The 17,733-nt window shown below is 40.7% G+C and overlaps 2 protein-coding genes across 3 annotated transcripts in view; one reads left to right on the top strand and one right to left on the bottom strand.

Moving 5' to 3' along the window:
- The window catches only part of C16H12orf4 (chromosome 16 C12orf4 homolog), a 43,935-nt gene extending 41,398 nt beyond the window's left edge, over window positions 1-2,537 (bottom strand). Inside the window, exons 1-2 of one of the 2 annotated variants that reach the window (XM_055000791.1) lie at window positions 2,407-2,537; window positions 1,921-2,110 (exon numbers count right to left, since the gene is read on the bottom strand). In XM_055000791.1, the coding sequence (XP_054856766.1) occupies window positions 1,921-2,110; window positions 2,407-2,445 (229 nt within the window). In that variant the 5' untranslated portion in view covers window positions 2,446-2,537. Of the gene's footprint in view, window positions 1-1,920; window positions 2,118-2,406 lie in introns of both variants that reach the window. The other variant, XM_055000792.1, reaches the window with a different exon arrangement.
- A 218-nt stretch (window positions 2,538-2,755) lies between these two features.
- RAD51AP1 (RAD51 associated protein 1) lies at window positions 2,756-17,355 on the top strand. The gene is made up of 9 exons (XM_055000601.1): window positions 2,756-2,888; window positions 5,436-5,488; window positions 9,925-10,060; window positions 10,488-10,597; window positions 11,487-11,627; window positions 15,181-15,342; window positions 15,764-15,880; window positions 16,555-16,710; window positions 16,947-17,355. The coding sequence occupies exons 1-8, from the start codon at window positions 2,878-2,880 to the stop codon at window positions 16,689-16,691; spliced, it is 867 nt and encodes a 288-aa protein (XP_054856576.1). The 5' UTR covers window positions 2,756-2,877; the 3' UTR covers window positions 16,692-16,710; window positions 16,947-17,355.
- Window positions 17,356-17,733: the final 378 nt, after the last annotated feature.

The raw sequence follows: 17,733 nt of genomic DNA on the forward strand, positions 1-17,733 counted from the left end.
GAGAAGAGATACCCATCAACAAATTGAATAGTAACTGCCATTTGTAACTAGCATATATTCAGTTTTTTACCTTGTTTCCAATGTGAACGTGTGCTGAATTGGACTGTAAGGTCCTCTTCATTTATTTGGATACATTTCCAAGTTAGTTCACATATAACTGCTATCTTAATTTATTCAAACATTGATCAGTCCAGATCATTTTAAGCCATGCCAACTATTTCAAAAACATGTTGTTGCAGTACATTAAGAAATATATGGGCAATGCATGGTAAATAAGATCTTGATATAAATACAACAGTATAATCTTTCAATTAAAAATTGTTTCTAAAGGTAAAGGGAGTCCCCTATGCAAACACCAAGTCATGACTGACCCATGGGGGGGGGGGCGCAGGGGAATGTCATATCACAATGTTTTCTTGGCAGTTTTTACAGGGTGGTTTGCTATTGCCTTCCCCAGTCATCTATACTTGTGATTACAAAAAATCTTAAAAACATAACAAAAACATTCAAAATACCAAGCCTACTAGAACATTACGCAAACTATTTATTGAAATACACTTACAAGTAAATATGAATAAATAGGCCTGTATGTCATACATAACAAAATGAATATCTTGTCATTAAAAAAATTGACTAAATTTATTTTTCCAGTCACGGAATAGCTGCAGCCTTCTGCCTTTATTTTTGTACGCCAGCAGCTGCCCACTCAAGAATAAACTAGTATGTCTAATAATGTCTAATAAATGCTGGAAATGTAAAAAGCATGAAGGATCGTTGTATCACATGTGGTGGACTTGTGAGGTAGCTAGGCAGTACTGGGGGGAAATAACAGAAGCAATAAGCGAGATTTTACAATTTCAAATTAATAAGAACCCAGAACTCCTGCTACTGAACTTGGGAATGGAGGATATTCCAGCACAATACAGGACATTGTTATTTTACATGACAGCAGCGGCTAGACTTTTGTATGCGCAAAAGTGGAAAGTACAAGAAGTGCCAACTATGGAGGACTGGATTTACAAATTGCTGTACATGGCGGAAATGGACAAAATGACAAGGAAACTGAGAGATCTCGATCCAGGACAGTTTAATATGGATTGGGAGAAGTTGAAGCAATATTTGGTGAAAAAATGGCAAGTGGGAGGAGAACTGTGGCAGTTTGAAAATTACTGAAATACAATAAAAGAAGAGAGAAGTGACTTTACCGGGGGGAGGGAAGTTAAAGAAGAAGTTCTAAGCAATTGTTTTATTAGATTATTATATACGGTATTAAATTATAGAGGTGTTATTTTAAGAATTATAAGGGGATAAGTTAACTAAGTATGTTTCTGGCGGATAACTGTATAATAGGTAACTATATAATCAAAATAGAATGAATATAAGAAATGTGGAAGGAAGTAAATAGCAACATATAGAGTACAAGTTAAATTGATTGACTTATATTGAATGTATACAATGTTTATAGAAGTACTTAGAGTTATGCAGAACAGGGGACAAATTGATTGTCCCATATTTATGAGACTAGAATGAGTAAGACAGAGTATAGAGTACAAAAATCAGATAAAATGTTACATTATTAAAGAATATATGTCAGGAATGTAATACTTAGTTTGATAAGTTAAGTGGGAAAGGGAATAGAGATAGCACTGTGTTATAATAGATAAGCTTAGAAGAGAATGAAAGTATATGCTTAATAGAATAAAGTAAGTCTGAAATGAGTAAGGGAAAAAATGGAGAAGGGGTTGGAAAACTGTTGGAAGTCAACAAAAGGGGGGGGGGAAAGGGAGGGGGTTAGAACTGGAATATTTAAAGGGAATTGATTGTAATGAGCATTATATTGATTTCTAATCCAATAATTTTTTTTTTTTAAAAAAAGAATAAACTAGTATGTGTTTGGCTACCTGTACAAGAAACCCTTACCGTTTTCTATGAAGCACGGCAAGTTGTGAAGAAGCATCAGGCGCCCATGCAGATGGTTGTCATTTTCTTGCAGTGGGAATTTCAGTGGAACTGTCAGGACAAAATGCTGGTTTCCGGCAGTGAACTTATACACAAATTCTCTCTCTTTAGTGCAAAGTTTTTCTTGGCTGCCCTTCATCTTCAAGGCTTCCTGGATTCTAGGCAAAAGATGTTAGGATCCTCCTATACCATTAAAGTGAATTTCCCAACCTAGAATGGACAGCCAGAGAGACGAGGAAGACAGAAGAGAGAGAGAGAGAGAAAATCAGTTACCCACTTATTTACAACTCACCAAAAAAACCACCAAGACCCAGTGGAGAGCTAACTTCATTGGCCTAATGCAAAGCGCGCATGCTTCCAGGCGACACAAAACTCGTCACCCAGTTCCTTGATTGCTCCTGAAACGAATCAACCGCTCTCTTTTCCACTTCAGCCGCCGCCACCTACCTGACCACAAGCGCAGGGCCTTATAACCAGCAGGCCCATCCACTACACATAACGGCTCGAACAACCAAACGAAGCCCGTAATTTCTTTTTTTACTTCCGCTTTCTCACACTTGCACTTCCGTTCCCTGCTTTCTCTTCTTTCACTTCCGGGAGCGGCGACCGGAAATGCGTGCGTACGTGCGGAAATCCGGAAACGCGAGATTGGGCTGTTGCGTTTCCCTCTCCTGCCCAATAGAAACGAAGAACGCGACTCGAGTTTACCCCGCCCACCCGAGTCTCTCTGGTGGAGCCTCGGTTGGGAAAGCAGAGTATGGCCCCGCCCACTCTCTCGCGCTCTTTCGCTACTGAGTCTGCGCAGTACGAATCCTCGCAGAGCGCCTCAGGTCAGCTTTGTGCGCGTGCGTCTTATAAATGGACGCTTCAGTCTGCGCGGGAGTTATGAACTGACGGCTGGCTGAGAAGGGGTTGGGGATGGCGCGGAGGTGGGTAGCGTCTTCTTTCCCCCCTTCTCGTGGAAAGGGTGGAAAATTTTCCCGCAATCTGTAACCTCTGAGCATGTGCAGAGTTCTTTCCTCACAACTCATAAAGCTTTTTCTTTCACTGGGTACTAAGGAGTGTCATGTTCCTGAGCACGTACAGAGTTCTTTCCTCAGAAAAGGTTCCTCAGTCAGGGTTGCCAAATCTGGGTTGGGAAAATCCTGGAGATTATGAAGGTGGAGCATGGGGAGAGTGGGTTTCGAGAGGGGAGGGAACTCAGCTAGGGTATAATGTCATAAGGCCCACCCTCCAAACCTGCCATTTTCTCCAGGGGAACTGATCTCTGTTGGCTGGAGATCAGTTGTGATTTAGGGAGATCCACTGGCCACACCTGGAGGTTGGCGATGCTTTTCCCCACCAAAATGGGGACTAAAGACATACGTTCAAAGTTTTGTTCCTCGCAAGTGAGAAAAGTGTGGGGTTTGTTTAAGCAGGGACTGTAGAGTGTGGTGTTCTAGAGCAGGTGCACAGATATTTCTCTAAAGTAAGCAAGGAAGTGTCCTTCCCCCAACAAAGCCCCTAAAGGCAAAGTGCTGGGTGGTTTTATATGTTGTTTGATCCGGTGGGCAAAATAGCCAGGAAGCCCACACTGGCTAAGGGTTAAAGGAGAATATTGTGCACCTTTAGGAAAGCAAAGCTCTTTGGCAAGCCCCCACTGGGCTTTGCATAGAAGGCCTGTAGTCAAGCTGGTGGCCTGAGGAGCGGCTGTCTACCAGAATTCACTCAAAGCCATCAGAAGGGCATTTCAAAAAGGAGAGAAAGTCTCTGAATGCCAGTCCTTTATGCCTGTTTGTTTAATAATAATAATAATAATAATTGTAGAAACTTGTATCAGCTTAGTAAGGCCAATTGATAGCATGTGACCTTTATTATTGATTGTGTTGCATGTAATTCAAACAACAACAACAACAACAGATTTATATACCGCCCTTCAGGAAAACTTAATGCCCCAATCATGTGTTATTATCCTCACAATCACCCTGTGAGGTAGGTGGGGCTGAGAGAACTCTAGATTAGAGTCCTGCTGCTCTTAACCACTACACCAAACCGGCCCTTTTGGCTGCCATATGAAACAAGAGGCTGTACTAGGTGGACCACTGGTCTGATCCAGAAGGGCTTTTCTCATGTTCTTAGCAGTTCTTTAGCCTAGGCCTTTAATTTTTTTCCTGATCTCATGCTTTTGAAAAGTAGACTGGTCCTACATTTGTACTAATTTGTTTAATTTATTCTCTGCTTTTCTCCCCAATGGAGACCTAAAGCAACTTACAACATCGTTCTCCCCTCCTTCCATTTTAATCCTAGCAACAATCCTGTGAGGAAAGTGTGTGAGAGAGAGAGAGAGAACAATTGACCAAGGACACCAATAGTGCAATCCTAAGAAGAGTTACACCAGTCTAGGCCCATTGAAATCAATCGGTTTAGACTGGAGTTACTCTGTTTAGGATTGCACTGCAAGTGAGCTTGCATTGCAGAGTACTGGGTATCCCAATTCCTACACTGACATTATTCATTTGTTTTCCCTTGATTTTATGTTACTAACTGGCTTAAAAAAAACCTTGCATGTTATCAAAGCATAAATAAAGTATTAGTATTGGAATTTGTTTAGCAAAGACTCCAGTAGCACCTTTAAGACTAACCAACTTTATTGTAGCATAAGCTTTCGAGAGGCACAGCTCTCTTCAAAAGCTTATGCTACAATAAAGTTGGTTAGTCTTAAAGGTGCTACTGGAGTCTTTGTTCTTTCGCTACTGCAGACTAACACAGCTAACTCCTCTGGAACTTTTTAACTGTTAGCTATCTTGTTAATCAACTGCTTGAGAGTGGGAGGGATAAACGTTTTAAATAATTAGTTTAAGCTATAAACCTCCTAAAAATTTTGATATTCTGGTAAAGTCAATGGTTTAAAAATACTTGATCATTTGACAATGTTTAATGTTAATGTCAGTTACAGAATATTTTTGTAATAGTTTGCAGAGAAAATGCAAACCATATTTTTCCGGGGGTGTGGTGAGGATATGTAATCTTGAGGATTCTCCTGTCCTGTTTATATAGCAAGAAGCTGTGGCTTGCTTTGGATGTGTTACCCATGCTATTTTTTGCCTGGCTTTTGAAGGATGGTGGAAATAAAAAGCTATGAAAGGCCCTCCTATGTTTCTGATTATTGAATTACCATTTTTGTGTGTATTGTTTTAGGATTCTGTTCTGATTTAAAGTAACAGGGAGAATTGAGTTCACAGATTTATTCAGGGTCAGTTCACCTTGATATATTTGAATTTTGAATAGCTATTAAGAATAGCCCACTCAAAAGTAACTTACTGTGCATACCCACACATGTACACATTATGTTGCTGGGAGGATGCCATTTTACTGTGTCAAAATATTATTCCGTCTGTTGACATTAATACCATATGTGTTTTGTGGATGACTGCTTAGTTTCAAATGACATCTGGAGAATGAAAGATGTTTTTTTTTTGTTTGTGTGTTTTTTCTAGAAACAGAAAGACAGTAGATTATTCTCAGTTTGGAGATGCAGATGATGATGATGGTAAGTGATCTCTTTGGGTCATCGATAGGTCCTCTGTGCCAATAGGGTCAAGCATCAATTGCGATGGGAGCATTGATGACTGTGCATTGTGGAACTATGGCGAAGTACACATTTCTTAAAGCAGGAAAAGTTAATGTTGGCCTTTTACAAGTATAAGTTCCAAAATAAATTCCTGATATTTATACTTCTTTTCCTTTCTCTTTTTTCCAAAATTTTTAAATAATCCAGGAGACCCATTACAGGTATACACATATGCACAAACTGTCACAATTGCCCTTGATTATAGGACATGTGGCTTAGATGAAACCAGTGGTTCCAGCTGGGGCTATTGGGGCCGGAGGAAGGAACAGTTCCATGTATTGCTGCTGAAACAATTACCATTCCTCAAATGGTGCCTTGAGAAACTGCTCTTAACCAAATCAGAAATATTTTGCTTGATTTACTAGTGTATTTTATTCAATGCTAATACAGAGTCACAGTATAATAAATTTTATAAATATACAGCTATCATAAAGTACACAACATGCAATATGAAAAGGACAGTGAACTAAGAATCAAAAAGAAGTTGAAAGTAAGCTCATTTTCAGTAAAAGTACCGCTATAATACCTGAGAGTCTAAATAGGTGACAACTTCCTATTATAAAACCAATGATAAACCGTAGAGAAATATAAACTAATAAAAACAGAAATCTCAGTCAACTGCAGAGGAAGGAATAGAGAAATTAGAGCTAGAGAAAAATTTAAAGCTGATACCAGTTCCTAGGGCTCTGTCTCCCCCATAAGGAAAACTGAAACCATGTCTTTGGTGTTAGACAGAACAAGGAGGGAGAGGGTCTCAGTCTTGATTAAAGAACATATGGGCCCTGTGCAGCTGGTGTTCCCAACCCTGAATGTTATACGGGGTGGGGGGCATGCCTTTGAGGAATGTGTGTATGGGGGGAGTTGCTGTGGTGAGAAATTGGAAGCTGTACTTGGATTTTCAGTCCCTATTCTGTTCTAAGTATGGTTCAGATTGGGGACAGTCTTTGATAACCAGTGCAGTGATATAGGCTGTTCTATAGAGTGACTAGTTGAACACATTCTAGTAGAAGAACAAGATCCAGATCCAAAAGCACCTTAAAGACCAACTAGATTTCCAAGGTATGAATTTTTGAGAGTTGAAGTTCCCTTGGTCAGAACATTCCAGCAGAGCACAGTTTTTCATACTGGGATCTGGAGAGTCCTGCAGGTAGACATGGGCACGAATAGAATTACGAATCAAATTTCATGACGAATCGGGCCGATTCGCGTATCATGAAAACGTGTTTTGTGAGGCCATGTTTTTCACGAAATCCATGACTTTTTGGGCCGATTAATTTGATTCATGAATGCTTCCTGACGCCAGACCGGCTGGCGCTGATCCATTGATTCCCTAGGCAACATAAGCCCGGAATGTCTGCAGACCTTTTGTTGCCGTGGAAACCCCAATCTTAGCCCACATAACCTTGATAGGCAGCTCTCCCTGCCAACCTGAGAGCTGAGCAATGCAGGTCTGTGCAAGTTTACCTGGGAACTGTAGTCAGAGACTCCTGTTCCTCTCTGTTTCCCTTCTCCATTTTTAAGAACGGGATGGTGGAGTAGCAGCTCCTTCTGCCGCTGCTTGTTGCTTGCCAGCTTCAGGAACCCTTCCCTGACTCTCTGCCTCCTGTCCTCCTGCTGTTCTGACATGCATCCCACCCTCCCTCCCCTAAGCTCCCCAGAGCGGATCCGCTCTGCTCGGCTTTTCTTCGAGAACTTGGAGGCGGGGGGCAGGACGGGAGGAAAAAGTCAGCAAAGAGAACCTGAAGATTGCTTCTTGGAAGGTGACTGGAGAACAGCCTGCTGAAGTCTCCCTGCGAGTTTGGCATCTCTGAGTATGAAGGGGCCTTTGTAGGACCCTGGGATCTGACGAATCAGGAACCTAACGAATGGTTTCATTTCGTGAAGGTTTGTGGAACGCAACAAACCATGAAACTCAGGGTTCTTTTTTCCCTGTTCGTGCCCATCTTTACCTGCAGGTCCATGAAGGTCCTCCAAGGAGTCTGCGGCTCCTTGGTAAGAACAGGCACAAGTTGCAAGGGCTTTTTCCTGTGTTGGCTTCATTTCTCTGGAATGGGCTGCCTGGTTTGGTGAGGGCTGCACCATCTTTGTGCTTTTATTTTAGGACAGTCTGTAATGCAGACCTGTTCTGCAGGGTTTACTATTATCTCTTTAGTAAGTTCTCTGGTCTTCTAATGATTTGTTTTAGATTGTAAAATGGTTATAGGCAGGGCTTTTTTTCAGGGGGAACGCTGGAGAATGGGGTTCTGGCACCTCTTGAAAATACTCAGCAATAGTGCTTGAAAAGAATCCTGTATGCTTGTTCCTCATTTCCCTCTTGAATGTTCCGCCACCTCTTTTCCCAGAAAAAAAACCCCTGGTTATAGGGCATGTGGTTTTGAATCATGGCTGGAAACTGCTTTGAGCTGTGGAGGAACAGCAGTATACAAGAACCTTTAATAAATGAAGTAACTATTAAGTGGCCTTTCCAAACTAAGCCAAACTATGCAGTATGCTTACTGTATGAAAAGCAGCGAGGATATGATCGGTCATAACTTTGAAGGCTCCCCATGTCAGGCAATAAAATATTGGGAAGTCTTGCAGTAAGTCTTACAGTAAAGGAGGAGAATGGGCTGCCTTATTTTTTTAGAAAAGAGCAAGAGTTCTGAATTGCACCTGATAACAAAGCTTCATACCCACTACCCCTCTGCGTGCCCCAGCCTGTTCAATCACACCTGCCATTGTCATTCACCGGCTGTTATCATTCGGCTTCTGCAATCATTCCATTCTCCAAGATATAAGGACAGATGGACTTGCATTCTAGCTGTATCTGAAGAAGTGAGCTGTGGCTCACGAAAGCTCATAATCTGCCACCAGTTTTGTTAGTCTTAGAGGTGCTACTGGACTCTTGCTCTTTTCTATTGCTCCAGACAGACTAACATGGCTACCCATTTTAATTTTTTTAAGCTGCTGTTCAGCCGAAATTATTTCTGAAAATTTTTTAAAAAGAAGGAATTTTGTCAATATAATGTTCTTGCTATATCCATTTTTAAAGAATGTGTGTTCTGTGGGGAGGAAGTTCTTAACTTGCCTTGGTTCAAGTGCAGTGGCTCAATGCCCACCTACTTTCTGCCTCCTCTCTGATGGTTCCATCAATCACATTTGTTGTTCTTTGGATAATATTCCTACCTGGCTAATCTTCTACATTCCTTGATTTCTCAACTGCTTTGTTAACTGTAGATTGAAAGAGTAGGTTGAAATGATGTAAAAAACCTACTATGGAAGCTTAGCTGGGCAGATGAGAGAGACAGAGCCATCCAATGGCTTTTCTTGTTGCCCGGAGGGAGCATCCAACACTCTGAACTAGGAGAGGTGGCCTGCTTTTTACATGGTGAGTGTAACGTGTGGAGCGGTCTCTCTCCCAATGTTGGGAGGCAAGTGAGTTTTAACTCCAGAGACAGCAGGCCTCCACTGTTACCTTCCCAGACTACTCTGCTGAACTCTTGCAAGAGAAGGAGAGGAGGGAAAAACCCATTCCCTATCCACTCATGCTTGCACTTGGATATATCTGGAAGGGAGGTAAGAGCAAGTGTGATGGGCTTGGCATGGGGATTGTCACCTTCCTTTGCTTATCATGATTGTTGCATACATTTTTTATTTTATTTATCTGCAAAATTTAAGCCCTGAACTGGATAGCCCAGACAAGCCCAATCTTGTTAGATCTCAGAAGCTAAGCAGGGTTGGCTTTGGTTAGTAATTGGATGAAAGACCTCCAAGGAAGACGAGGGTTGCAGAGGCAGGCAATGGCAAACCGTCTTTGTTAGTCTCTTGCCATGAAAACCCCACTAGGGTTTGCCATAAGTATGCTATGACATGATGACACTTTGCACCACCACAAAATTTATACTCTGCCTTTCTGCCCTTCTTAGGGCCACCAAAGCAGATGACATACATATTTTAAAAAATCCCTATCTTAAAAACCATTAAAACCAAACAAAAACACATAATTAAAAACAATTACAACCAAAGCTAAGAAACACATACAAAAACATAAAAACAGGAATAAAAACAAAGGACAGGGAGGAGTGATCAGAGAGGGAATGCCAGATGAAACAAAAAAGGTTTCATCTGCAGGTGTAAGATGGCAACCCATGCTTTTGTGAGTAAGTGTTAATCTTAAAATAGGTGTTCTTTCACTGGAGCAAATTCTCCTTTTCTGTCTATTTTGATGATATTGGGTTATGTTAAAAGAACGGAAGGTCTAAAATGTTTAACAACATATTACATGCTATGGAAATATGCACTTCATGGTGGATGAAGGAAAATAGCGTTGCACTGAAATGAAACACAACTAAAGCACTTTTTAAAAAAAAAAACAGATGAAGACTTTGCAAGTATAGCTGTACCATCAAACAAAAAATCAAAAAGGATGCGCTCTGAGTCAAAGAAGGAGAAAAAGGAACTGCAGAATAAACTGCCCAAAGGGGACTTGCAGAAAAGAGCACCAAACAAAAGGTAAGATGAACCGAGGAAAAAAAGGCCTTGTGTGACAAACTGTTGACAATCATTGTAACCCTTTTAAATGTTAGAAATAACTAAGTGGGAAAGTAGTGCAGTGGTGTGTGTTTGTGTGTTTAAGACTTGTTACCATGTCTAGTTCCCTATTATATATAGTTAAAAATTAGGAGCCAACCTCAGGGATAGATCTACCTTTGCTGTAGAAAATGTTCTCCTGCTTTAACTGTTATTAAACAGTTTGTTGGCCCTGTGCTAACTGTGGTTAACATTGGCTATGGTTTCCCTTTTACCAGGTTCTAAAACTCAGGTAAAAGTGGGCTTCAGAATGTAAATAAGTTTTTCACTGTTTTTAGGGGTTGTGGTAGGTACAGGTATACAAACATATTGGGAATATGTTCCTAAATTATTCTTTGAAATATTTCAGGGTTGCCTTGGATGACAAGCTTTACCAGAGAGACTTAGAAGTTGCATTAGCATTGTCAGTGAATGAACCACCTCTAGGCACCTGCAAAGTAAAAGATTCAGAGGAACAAGGTTATTGAGTTTTTCGTACAATAGAAACTCCTATTGTTTGTGCTTTCTTGTAATGGTGTTTCTTTGGAGGGCTGTTTTATTACTTATACTGGCTTAGATTGCATCCTTACACTTAAAAGCAAACTGCATATTACTTTACGCCTGTGGCAGCTTGTTGCTTCTCTTCCATATATCCCTGTTACTGTTTTGTTCATAAATGTCATAAATCTTTAGATGTTGTTGAGGAGGGCTGGGGTGGTATCAGCCATTTTTATGTAGCCCAGGATTTACAGATGCATCAATGCAAACTTAGTATAATGTATTTATTTATTTACTCCATTTATATCCCACCTTTCTCCTCAACAGATAACCAAAGCAGTTTACATCACTCTCCTCATAACAACCCTGTGAGGTAGGTTAGGCCGAGAATGAGTGACTGGCCTAGAGTCCCCCAGCAAGCTTTCATGGCAAAGGGGGATTTGAACCTGAGTCTCCCAGGTCTTAACCTGACACCATAACCATAACACTAGAGAAACAGGGATTCTGAAACAGCAGCTTTGTCCAGAATGTTCAACACTTTTTTCTCTGAAGTTAAGATATTCATATTGGAGGACACTGTGGAAAAACTAGCAGCACAGATTGCACATTATAAAATATCCATAGAATACGAAAGGGCAAGTGATTGTTCAGTTTAAAGAGCAGCAGGCTTGATCAAGTAAAGGCATTCTGGCTTGGTGAGCATGACCGGCATGGTTTCCACAGGCAGTGTTGAACTCACAGAGGCTGAGTTGATTTTTTGGAAAGGTTACAACAAAGCATTATCTCCCCCCTCCGCAGTGTTTTGTTTTCTTCTCATTTTCTCTAAACTCTTTGATCTTTGCTGTATGTGAAGCAAAATGTTCAATTTCAGCCCAGAATGAAAGTGAAAATGAATGTGACCAAACCGTAAGAGATTTCAAACAAAGAACAGCGGCACCTCAGGAGAAGGTTCTGACCGAAAGCCAAGATAGTGGAAATACTGCTCACAGTTGTGATCCAGAGATGGTTTCAAGTAAGTGCTTCCTTTCACATTGTTTCCACAATATACCTTCTAAATGTTTAACAAGGTGATTCAAGAATGGCTTATTAAAACAACTCTTAAATGCCTCACTTTCCACTCCCTTTCACCAAATTGTGATATCTGTAGCATTTTTTTCTTAATTGTATTTTATTTACTTCCTTTATACTTCATTTTCTCCCCAATGGGAACCCAAAGCAGCTTACAACATTTTGTTTTTCTCCATTTTAATCCTAACAACAACCACCCTGTGAAGTAGTTAGGCTGAGAGTGTGTGACTGGCCCACGGTTGCCAAGTGAGTTTCCATGGCAGGGAACTGTAATAACATTCATCTTATTTATTAGTATTTTGAAACACTATCCATAACCTTGAGAAACACAATAATATGCTTAAGCCACCTTTTCCCATAGTTCCAATCTCTGTCAGGTCTGCACATGGCTGGGGATTAACCCCTGAATAAAAAAGTCCTAGAGCACATTTGATAAGACCTGGGCAGACATGTGGGAGGCCCAAGGACTTCTAGATGGGAATTGGCCTCAGAGTGGCACTCCAGCCTCTCCCCGGCTCTGTGGATGTGGTAAGGTAAACTGAAAGTGACTTTCTTGAGTCTAGCTAGTTATCTTTATGGTTGAATAATGATTTATTTCTCAAAGACCAGCACTACCCACTGTGGTTGCTTTTGGATGCAATGACAAAGCACAGTTTATAATTTCATTAAATTTTCTTTCTTGTGGTGTCAAACTTAAAATAAAATATCAAAACACATATCCTAATACAGCAATATAGTGGTAAGCTTAACCAAATCCTGAGTGAATTTTGTTTTGCTGTATTCCCCTGATATAAAAGCGGTATTAGGCAGAAGTCTTTAAAACTTAATCAGGATGAGGGGACTCCCTTGTGGCCATTCCAATATTTGATGGTCTGTTTTGTTGTGCAATCACCTGGGCGCAAAACTTAGCTGTCATTCTAGTGACAGCTGAATTTTTGTCAGCCAATAGCTTTGCCAAGGATATGTTATCGGGTAACCCCTCCAATCCAAATAACAAGGGAAGAATTGTCAAGTCTCTAATCCTTTTCTGGAAGGGGCAGTGAAAAAACATGTGTTCCAGGGTTTCCACCTCTCCAAGGGGACACCCGCAAACCCTTTGCGCATACGGTAACTTCTTATATCCCCCTTCCGTTACCTTGGATGGCATGGCATCACATCTCGCTAGAGGGAAAGCCCTCCTATAGGGAGGGAATTCTAAACTATTTAGATATTGGGCCATCTTCATATGGTATCTGGATTCCTCTGATGCTCTAAATTTAGGATTTTTTATTATGTCTTGCTGACGCTCAATGTCACATACCCTTTGTTTTATTTGTGATTTTGCAGCATCAAAACTTTGGGACAACAGAGCTTCAAGAGAGAAACCCATCTTTTTAAACTTACTCTCAGTTAGCTGTAGCCACTTTGGCTGGTAGCCATCCTGAATTATTAAATGGAAAAGGCCTTTTGGATTCTTGTGTGTCCTAAGCCATTGGCGAGCCAAGGCCAGAAAAATTCTTGCCTCCATTCTCATTTGTCCTGTTTCTAATCAGAGTAGGGAATTGGGCACCCCGGGTAGAACTTGTAAGATGGATCGGAGAAACTTAGATTGAATTTTCTCCAGATAATGTAGACCACGATCTGAGATGCCCAAAAAGGTGCCATAAAGGATTTGGTTAATGAATTTAGCCTGGAAAAGTTTCAGCGCTGCCAGTACATAAGAGCCACCTTTAGCTTGGTAGAATCTCAAAACTGCGAGTGAAGCTTTCTCGGCGCACTCTGTCCTCAGATTACAATGGGCTGTCTTGGATCCATTCTCCCAAAAGACTACCCCTATGTATACCAAGCTGTTAACCTGTTCAATTTTATTCCCTCTCATTGACCAAGCCTTCTTTTTTGGGCACCTGGTAAATGCCATCACTTTAGTCTTTTTGAATTGAATTAATTGTCAGGTGCTCTTTATGGCAGTAGGTGGTAAAACTGTTCAATGCTCTCTGAAGCCCCAAAGGGGTCCTTGATAAGAGTACCACATCATCCTCATACAACAAAATTGGTAGATGGCGTGAGGCGAGTTTTGGTGGATGAAATTTAAGATCTGACATATGTTTAACTACGTCACTAATATAGTAGTTAAATAAAGTGGGAGCCAAAAGGCAGCCCTGTCTTGTGGTGTCAGCCCAGCAATCTGTGGCTTATTGGTGGTCGCTAAACTGAAATGCAAAGCTCTGGCTTGAAAATTTTGGGTTGAGCTGTTGTTTGTCATGAGAACTATTCAGAAATCCCAGTTTGTTCAGTTCTCACTGCCCCTTTTAGCCTCCTGCATTCAGACCAGGAAGCAAGGAGTAATAGAAAATCTTGGCATTCCAGCTAGATTCAGTTACTGTTGGTACTTTCTAAGACTGCTCCCTCCATGCTAGTCAGAATAAAGCCAGTGTGGTGTCGTGGGTAGAACATCTTGGTGACCAAGGTGGGAATTCCCTTTCTGCTGCAGAAGCTTGCTGGGTGACCTTGGGTCAGTTGCATAGTTGCAGCCTAAACTACCTCACAGGGTTGTTGTGGTTTCAGCCCCTCTGGAGGGGAAATGTGAAAGGCTTTCTAAGAGAAATGGAAGAAATAAGCGTTACAGACTTTAAAAGTTTCAGACTTTAAATGTTTAGTAATTCACTGAAGCAACTAGACAGATAGGGTTGAGGGTGCAGAGACTGACATCTGACTGAGGAGGAGGAGATGTTGTGCTGTGCCTTGAGCCCCCCCACCCATTACTGCAGCTGACCATTGCCCATAGCCTGGCAATGCAAAAAAGTTCATGGTAGCATCTGGGGATTCTGTTGCCAGGTGAGACAGCAAGTGTGTGGCAGACAAACTGGAAATCATGAACAGACTGGTCTGTTGTAGTCTTACCAGGCTTGGTGCAACAAACTAGTTTAAACGAAAGTTTATTGTGCTATCTGGTTTGAATGTGTAACCAAAGTAATATAATTTTTTTTAATATGATCATGATCTTTTTAGACACATTGGCTCAGAATTGATGTTTATGGGAAAATGAATGTAGAGGCAGCAATTGAGCATAGGTTAATTTTGTAATTGTTTCATCTTTAGCTTTAAGCCTTACTTAGCTTTTAAAGCAAGATGATGCATTACCTGATAGATGACTGTTTACATAATCATAAGAAATGTTGATATTTTTATTCCTTCTTTGCCACCTTTCAAATGCAGATGGGAATTACAGGAAATGATTAGAAATACAATGATTAGAAACCAAATACAACAATATAATGATTAGAAACCAAAAAAATTGTGCTTTACTATGAAACAACTATTAAACTTTTCAGTTGCAGCTGGAAAGTTAACACCAAAGCAGTTTAACACTACAATGAAGAAAAATGTACACTTCTTTATTGTGTTTCATGTTGTTATCCAAATCTTAAATATGGTAGTTGCCTGCTAAACCTTAAGGTGGCCCTGTGCACCTCTCTGTACCTGCCCACTTTCACCCCTGACCTCAATATTACCTACAGTTTCAGCTGAAGAATCAGAAGCTAATTCCAGCTTCAGTGAAGACTCTCATGATGAATTTCTTATGAAGAAAGCAACTAAAGAAAATGGAAAGAGCGGAAGGAAATTAAATGCTAAAAATGCAAAAGCAAAGGCAACAGCGAAACTGAAAATGAGCTCTGTGGGTAAGCAAATCTGTTTCACTTCTTCTTGAGCTCCATTCCATTACTAAGCTTTTCTGCACTGGGTTTTCAAACAGTATCATAATTATGGTCTGTGCAAAGTGGTTTGTGCTAGGTGTTCCCTAGTTCTGTTATGTGAAAGCAACCTTCCAGTTTACTTCTTAGGTTTCACATGTTTTTATTCAGTTTTAGTCATACATCTTTCTCGCAGTCTTATTTCCTCAACATTGATGTTAGTTTTCCAGTTTTGTTTCCCATGTTGGTGATGTTGATGTGCAATCCGGCAAATTTTAGATGTGCATGCACACATCCCATTAAAATAAATGGTTCTGAACTAAATGCAGAATCCATTCTGTTGCTAATCCATGAAAGGCTAGGGAAAAAACACAAAAAGTCTTTCTTTTTTGCTTTGACCATGTGTTAGTTCAAGCAAAACCTCAGCCAGCTCTGACCAGAGCCCCAAGTTCTTCAGAACCAGTGGGAATGCCTTTAAAAACATCAAGCCCTACAGCACCCAAGAGGCCCAGCTGGACACCGCCAGGTATATTTTATATGTAATGATAGAACACAAACTCTCCTAACAGTGCCATTTCTAGTACAAATGCAATGGCTGGATCCAAACAGCTTTTCTGCTGTTAAAAGGGAAGGGGGGGTCTCATTTCACCACGTAGAAAGGCTCAGCGGAGGCTCGTGGGACCTGCATGGGCAAAAGCCACCTGGGTTGAAGGCTGTAGTAAACAGAGGAATTGGATGAGGCTGAGTTGAGATCTAGCTGGATCCAACCTGATAACATTGAATACTATTTTGATCTAATCTTCTCCTTTGTATCTTGTGCCTAGATCTAGTTTGTTAAGACCACAGGTTATCCCACAAACTCCTTTCCCCCCCACTACTTCATTAGTTGAGATTTAGGCAACAATATTTTTTTAAATATTGTCCCAACTGAGAATCTGCTTGGATAAGGCTTGCAGGAGCTTGGTTGTACTGACGAATGCTAGTGCCCTCCTTTAACATGCATCCATTTATATGAACCAGTGTTCAATTCTAAAACAGCCTCTAGAGATATGCATTGTGTTAAAAGAAGATTGGGTGCTAGAGGTAAGCTATATGGCTTGCATGGTACTATAGGCCTAGAACTTTCAGGGGTTACCAGGAGCAAAATTGATGAGACAGCCTGGATTTTCTCTTAACGCACATCTGTACCCATCTTTTTAGCTGCATCTGGAAGCAGTAATAACCCACTGGGCAGAGTCCTTGTGAAATCACCTACTCAGAATCTCAGGCTTGGCCTTTCCAGATTGGCAAGAGTGAAGCCCCTGCACCCTTCAGCGTCGCCACCAGCATCTGAATGACCCCGTGATGATTTTAGAGGTTGCAAACTCAGATTATAAAGGACTGGTTGAGATGGGGAATATTCTTAATTTTTAAAAACAAGAAATTGGAAAACCTGTAGACAATAAACCAGTAGTTGAAGATTGGAAGGTATATTTTTAAAGGTTTTGTAAGATGTGAACTGATGACGATACTTAAAATCTCATGTAATATTGTTTCTAATCTTTTGTTTGTTGTGATCCCTTTTTAACCGCTGAAATTTTCATTGTTGGCAGGTCACGCATTGCAATGTGTGTGTGGCACCTTATGTGGTCTATGGAAGTCACTAAAAGTGTAGCCACCCCCAGCAGGCCAGGACAGATTCCTCAAGACCTGCAATATCCATCTAGAGACCTGTCAGGTGGATTCAGAGCAGTACTTGTGGATCTCCATTGATGAAAATGAACTTTCCTGCCCTCCTCTGTTCCTGGGCAACAAAAACAGTGTTGGGGTAAAAGTGTGGGTCTACAGTGGGAGGGCAGAACTGGCAGAAAAATCTCTCCTCCTTTGATAGAAAAGCCTTCCATCAACTGAAGATGATATTTGGATCCATTTCAGGATTTTTAAACACTGCAAAGGGCTCAATATACATGATGAAGCTTATTTGTGTAACATATTTAATTAAAAGCCGTCTCCAAATTACAACTAGGTTTTTTCTTTCTTTGCGTAACATGCGTTCATGCTATCAGAGAGATTTTTCTTGATTTAACTCAGTAAAAATTACTCCTCACACCTTGGCAAGAACTATTGATAACTGCATATAAGTGTGGCTTTTATTGATGTATATTATGTATCACTGTAACTTTATAAAAATAATTTTTAAAAATGACACAAAGTTTACTTCTCTTAGTCACTCCCTTCAGATCTAAAGCTCACATGGGTCACAAAAGTCAGCACTTTCAGCACCTAAAGCAAACCAGTTCACGTTGCAGTTGGGTCTTTGAGAACAGTACCCAAACTGGCATATGATAAAACGAAACCCCCAAAGCTACAAATGTTTTTACTGGCTTGGTCTTTGCCATT

This window comes from Eublepharis macularius, chromosome 16 (assembly GCF_028583425.1).
Source record: "Eublepharis macularius isolate TG4126 chromosome 16, MPM_Emac_v1.0, whole genome shotgun sequence".
Classification (NCBI taxonomy): Eukaryota; Metazoa; Chordata; class Lepidosauria; order Squamata; family Eublepharidae; genus Eublepharis; species Eublepharis macularius.

Bases quoted from the DNA above. Each gene is read 5' to 3' on its own strand.
- RAD51AP1 (XM_055000601.1), top strand. The intron at 10,598-11,486 runs GTTATTGAGTTT...GTTCAATTTCAG, and splicing joins AAAAGATTCAGAGGAACAAG to CCCAGAATGAAAGTGAAAAT. The intron at 15,343-15,763 runs GTAAGCAAATCT...ACCATGTGTTAG, and splicing joins ACTGAAAATGAGCTCTGTGG to TTCAAGCAAAACCTCAGCCA.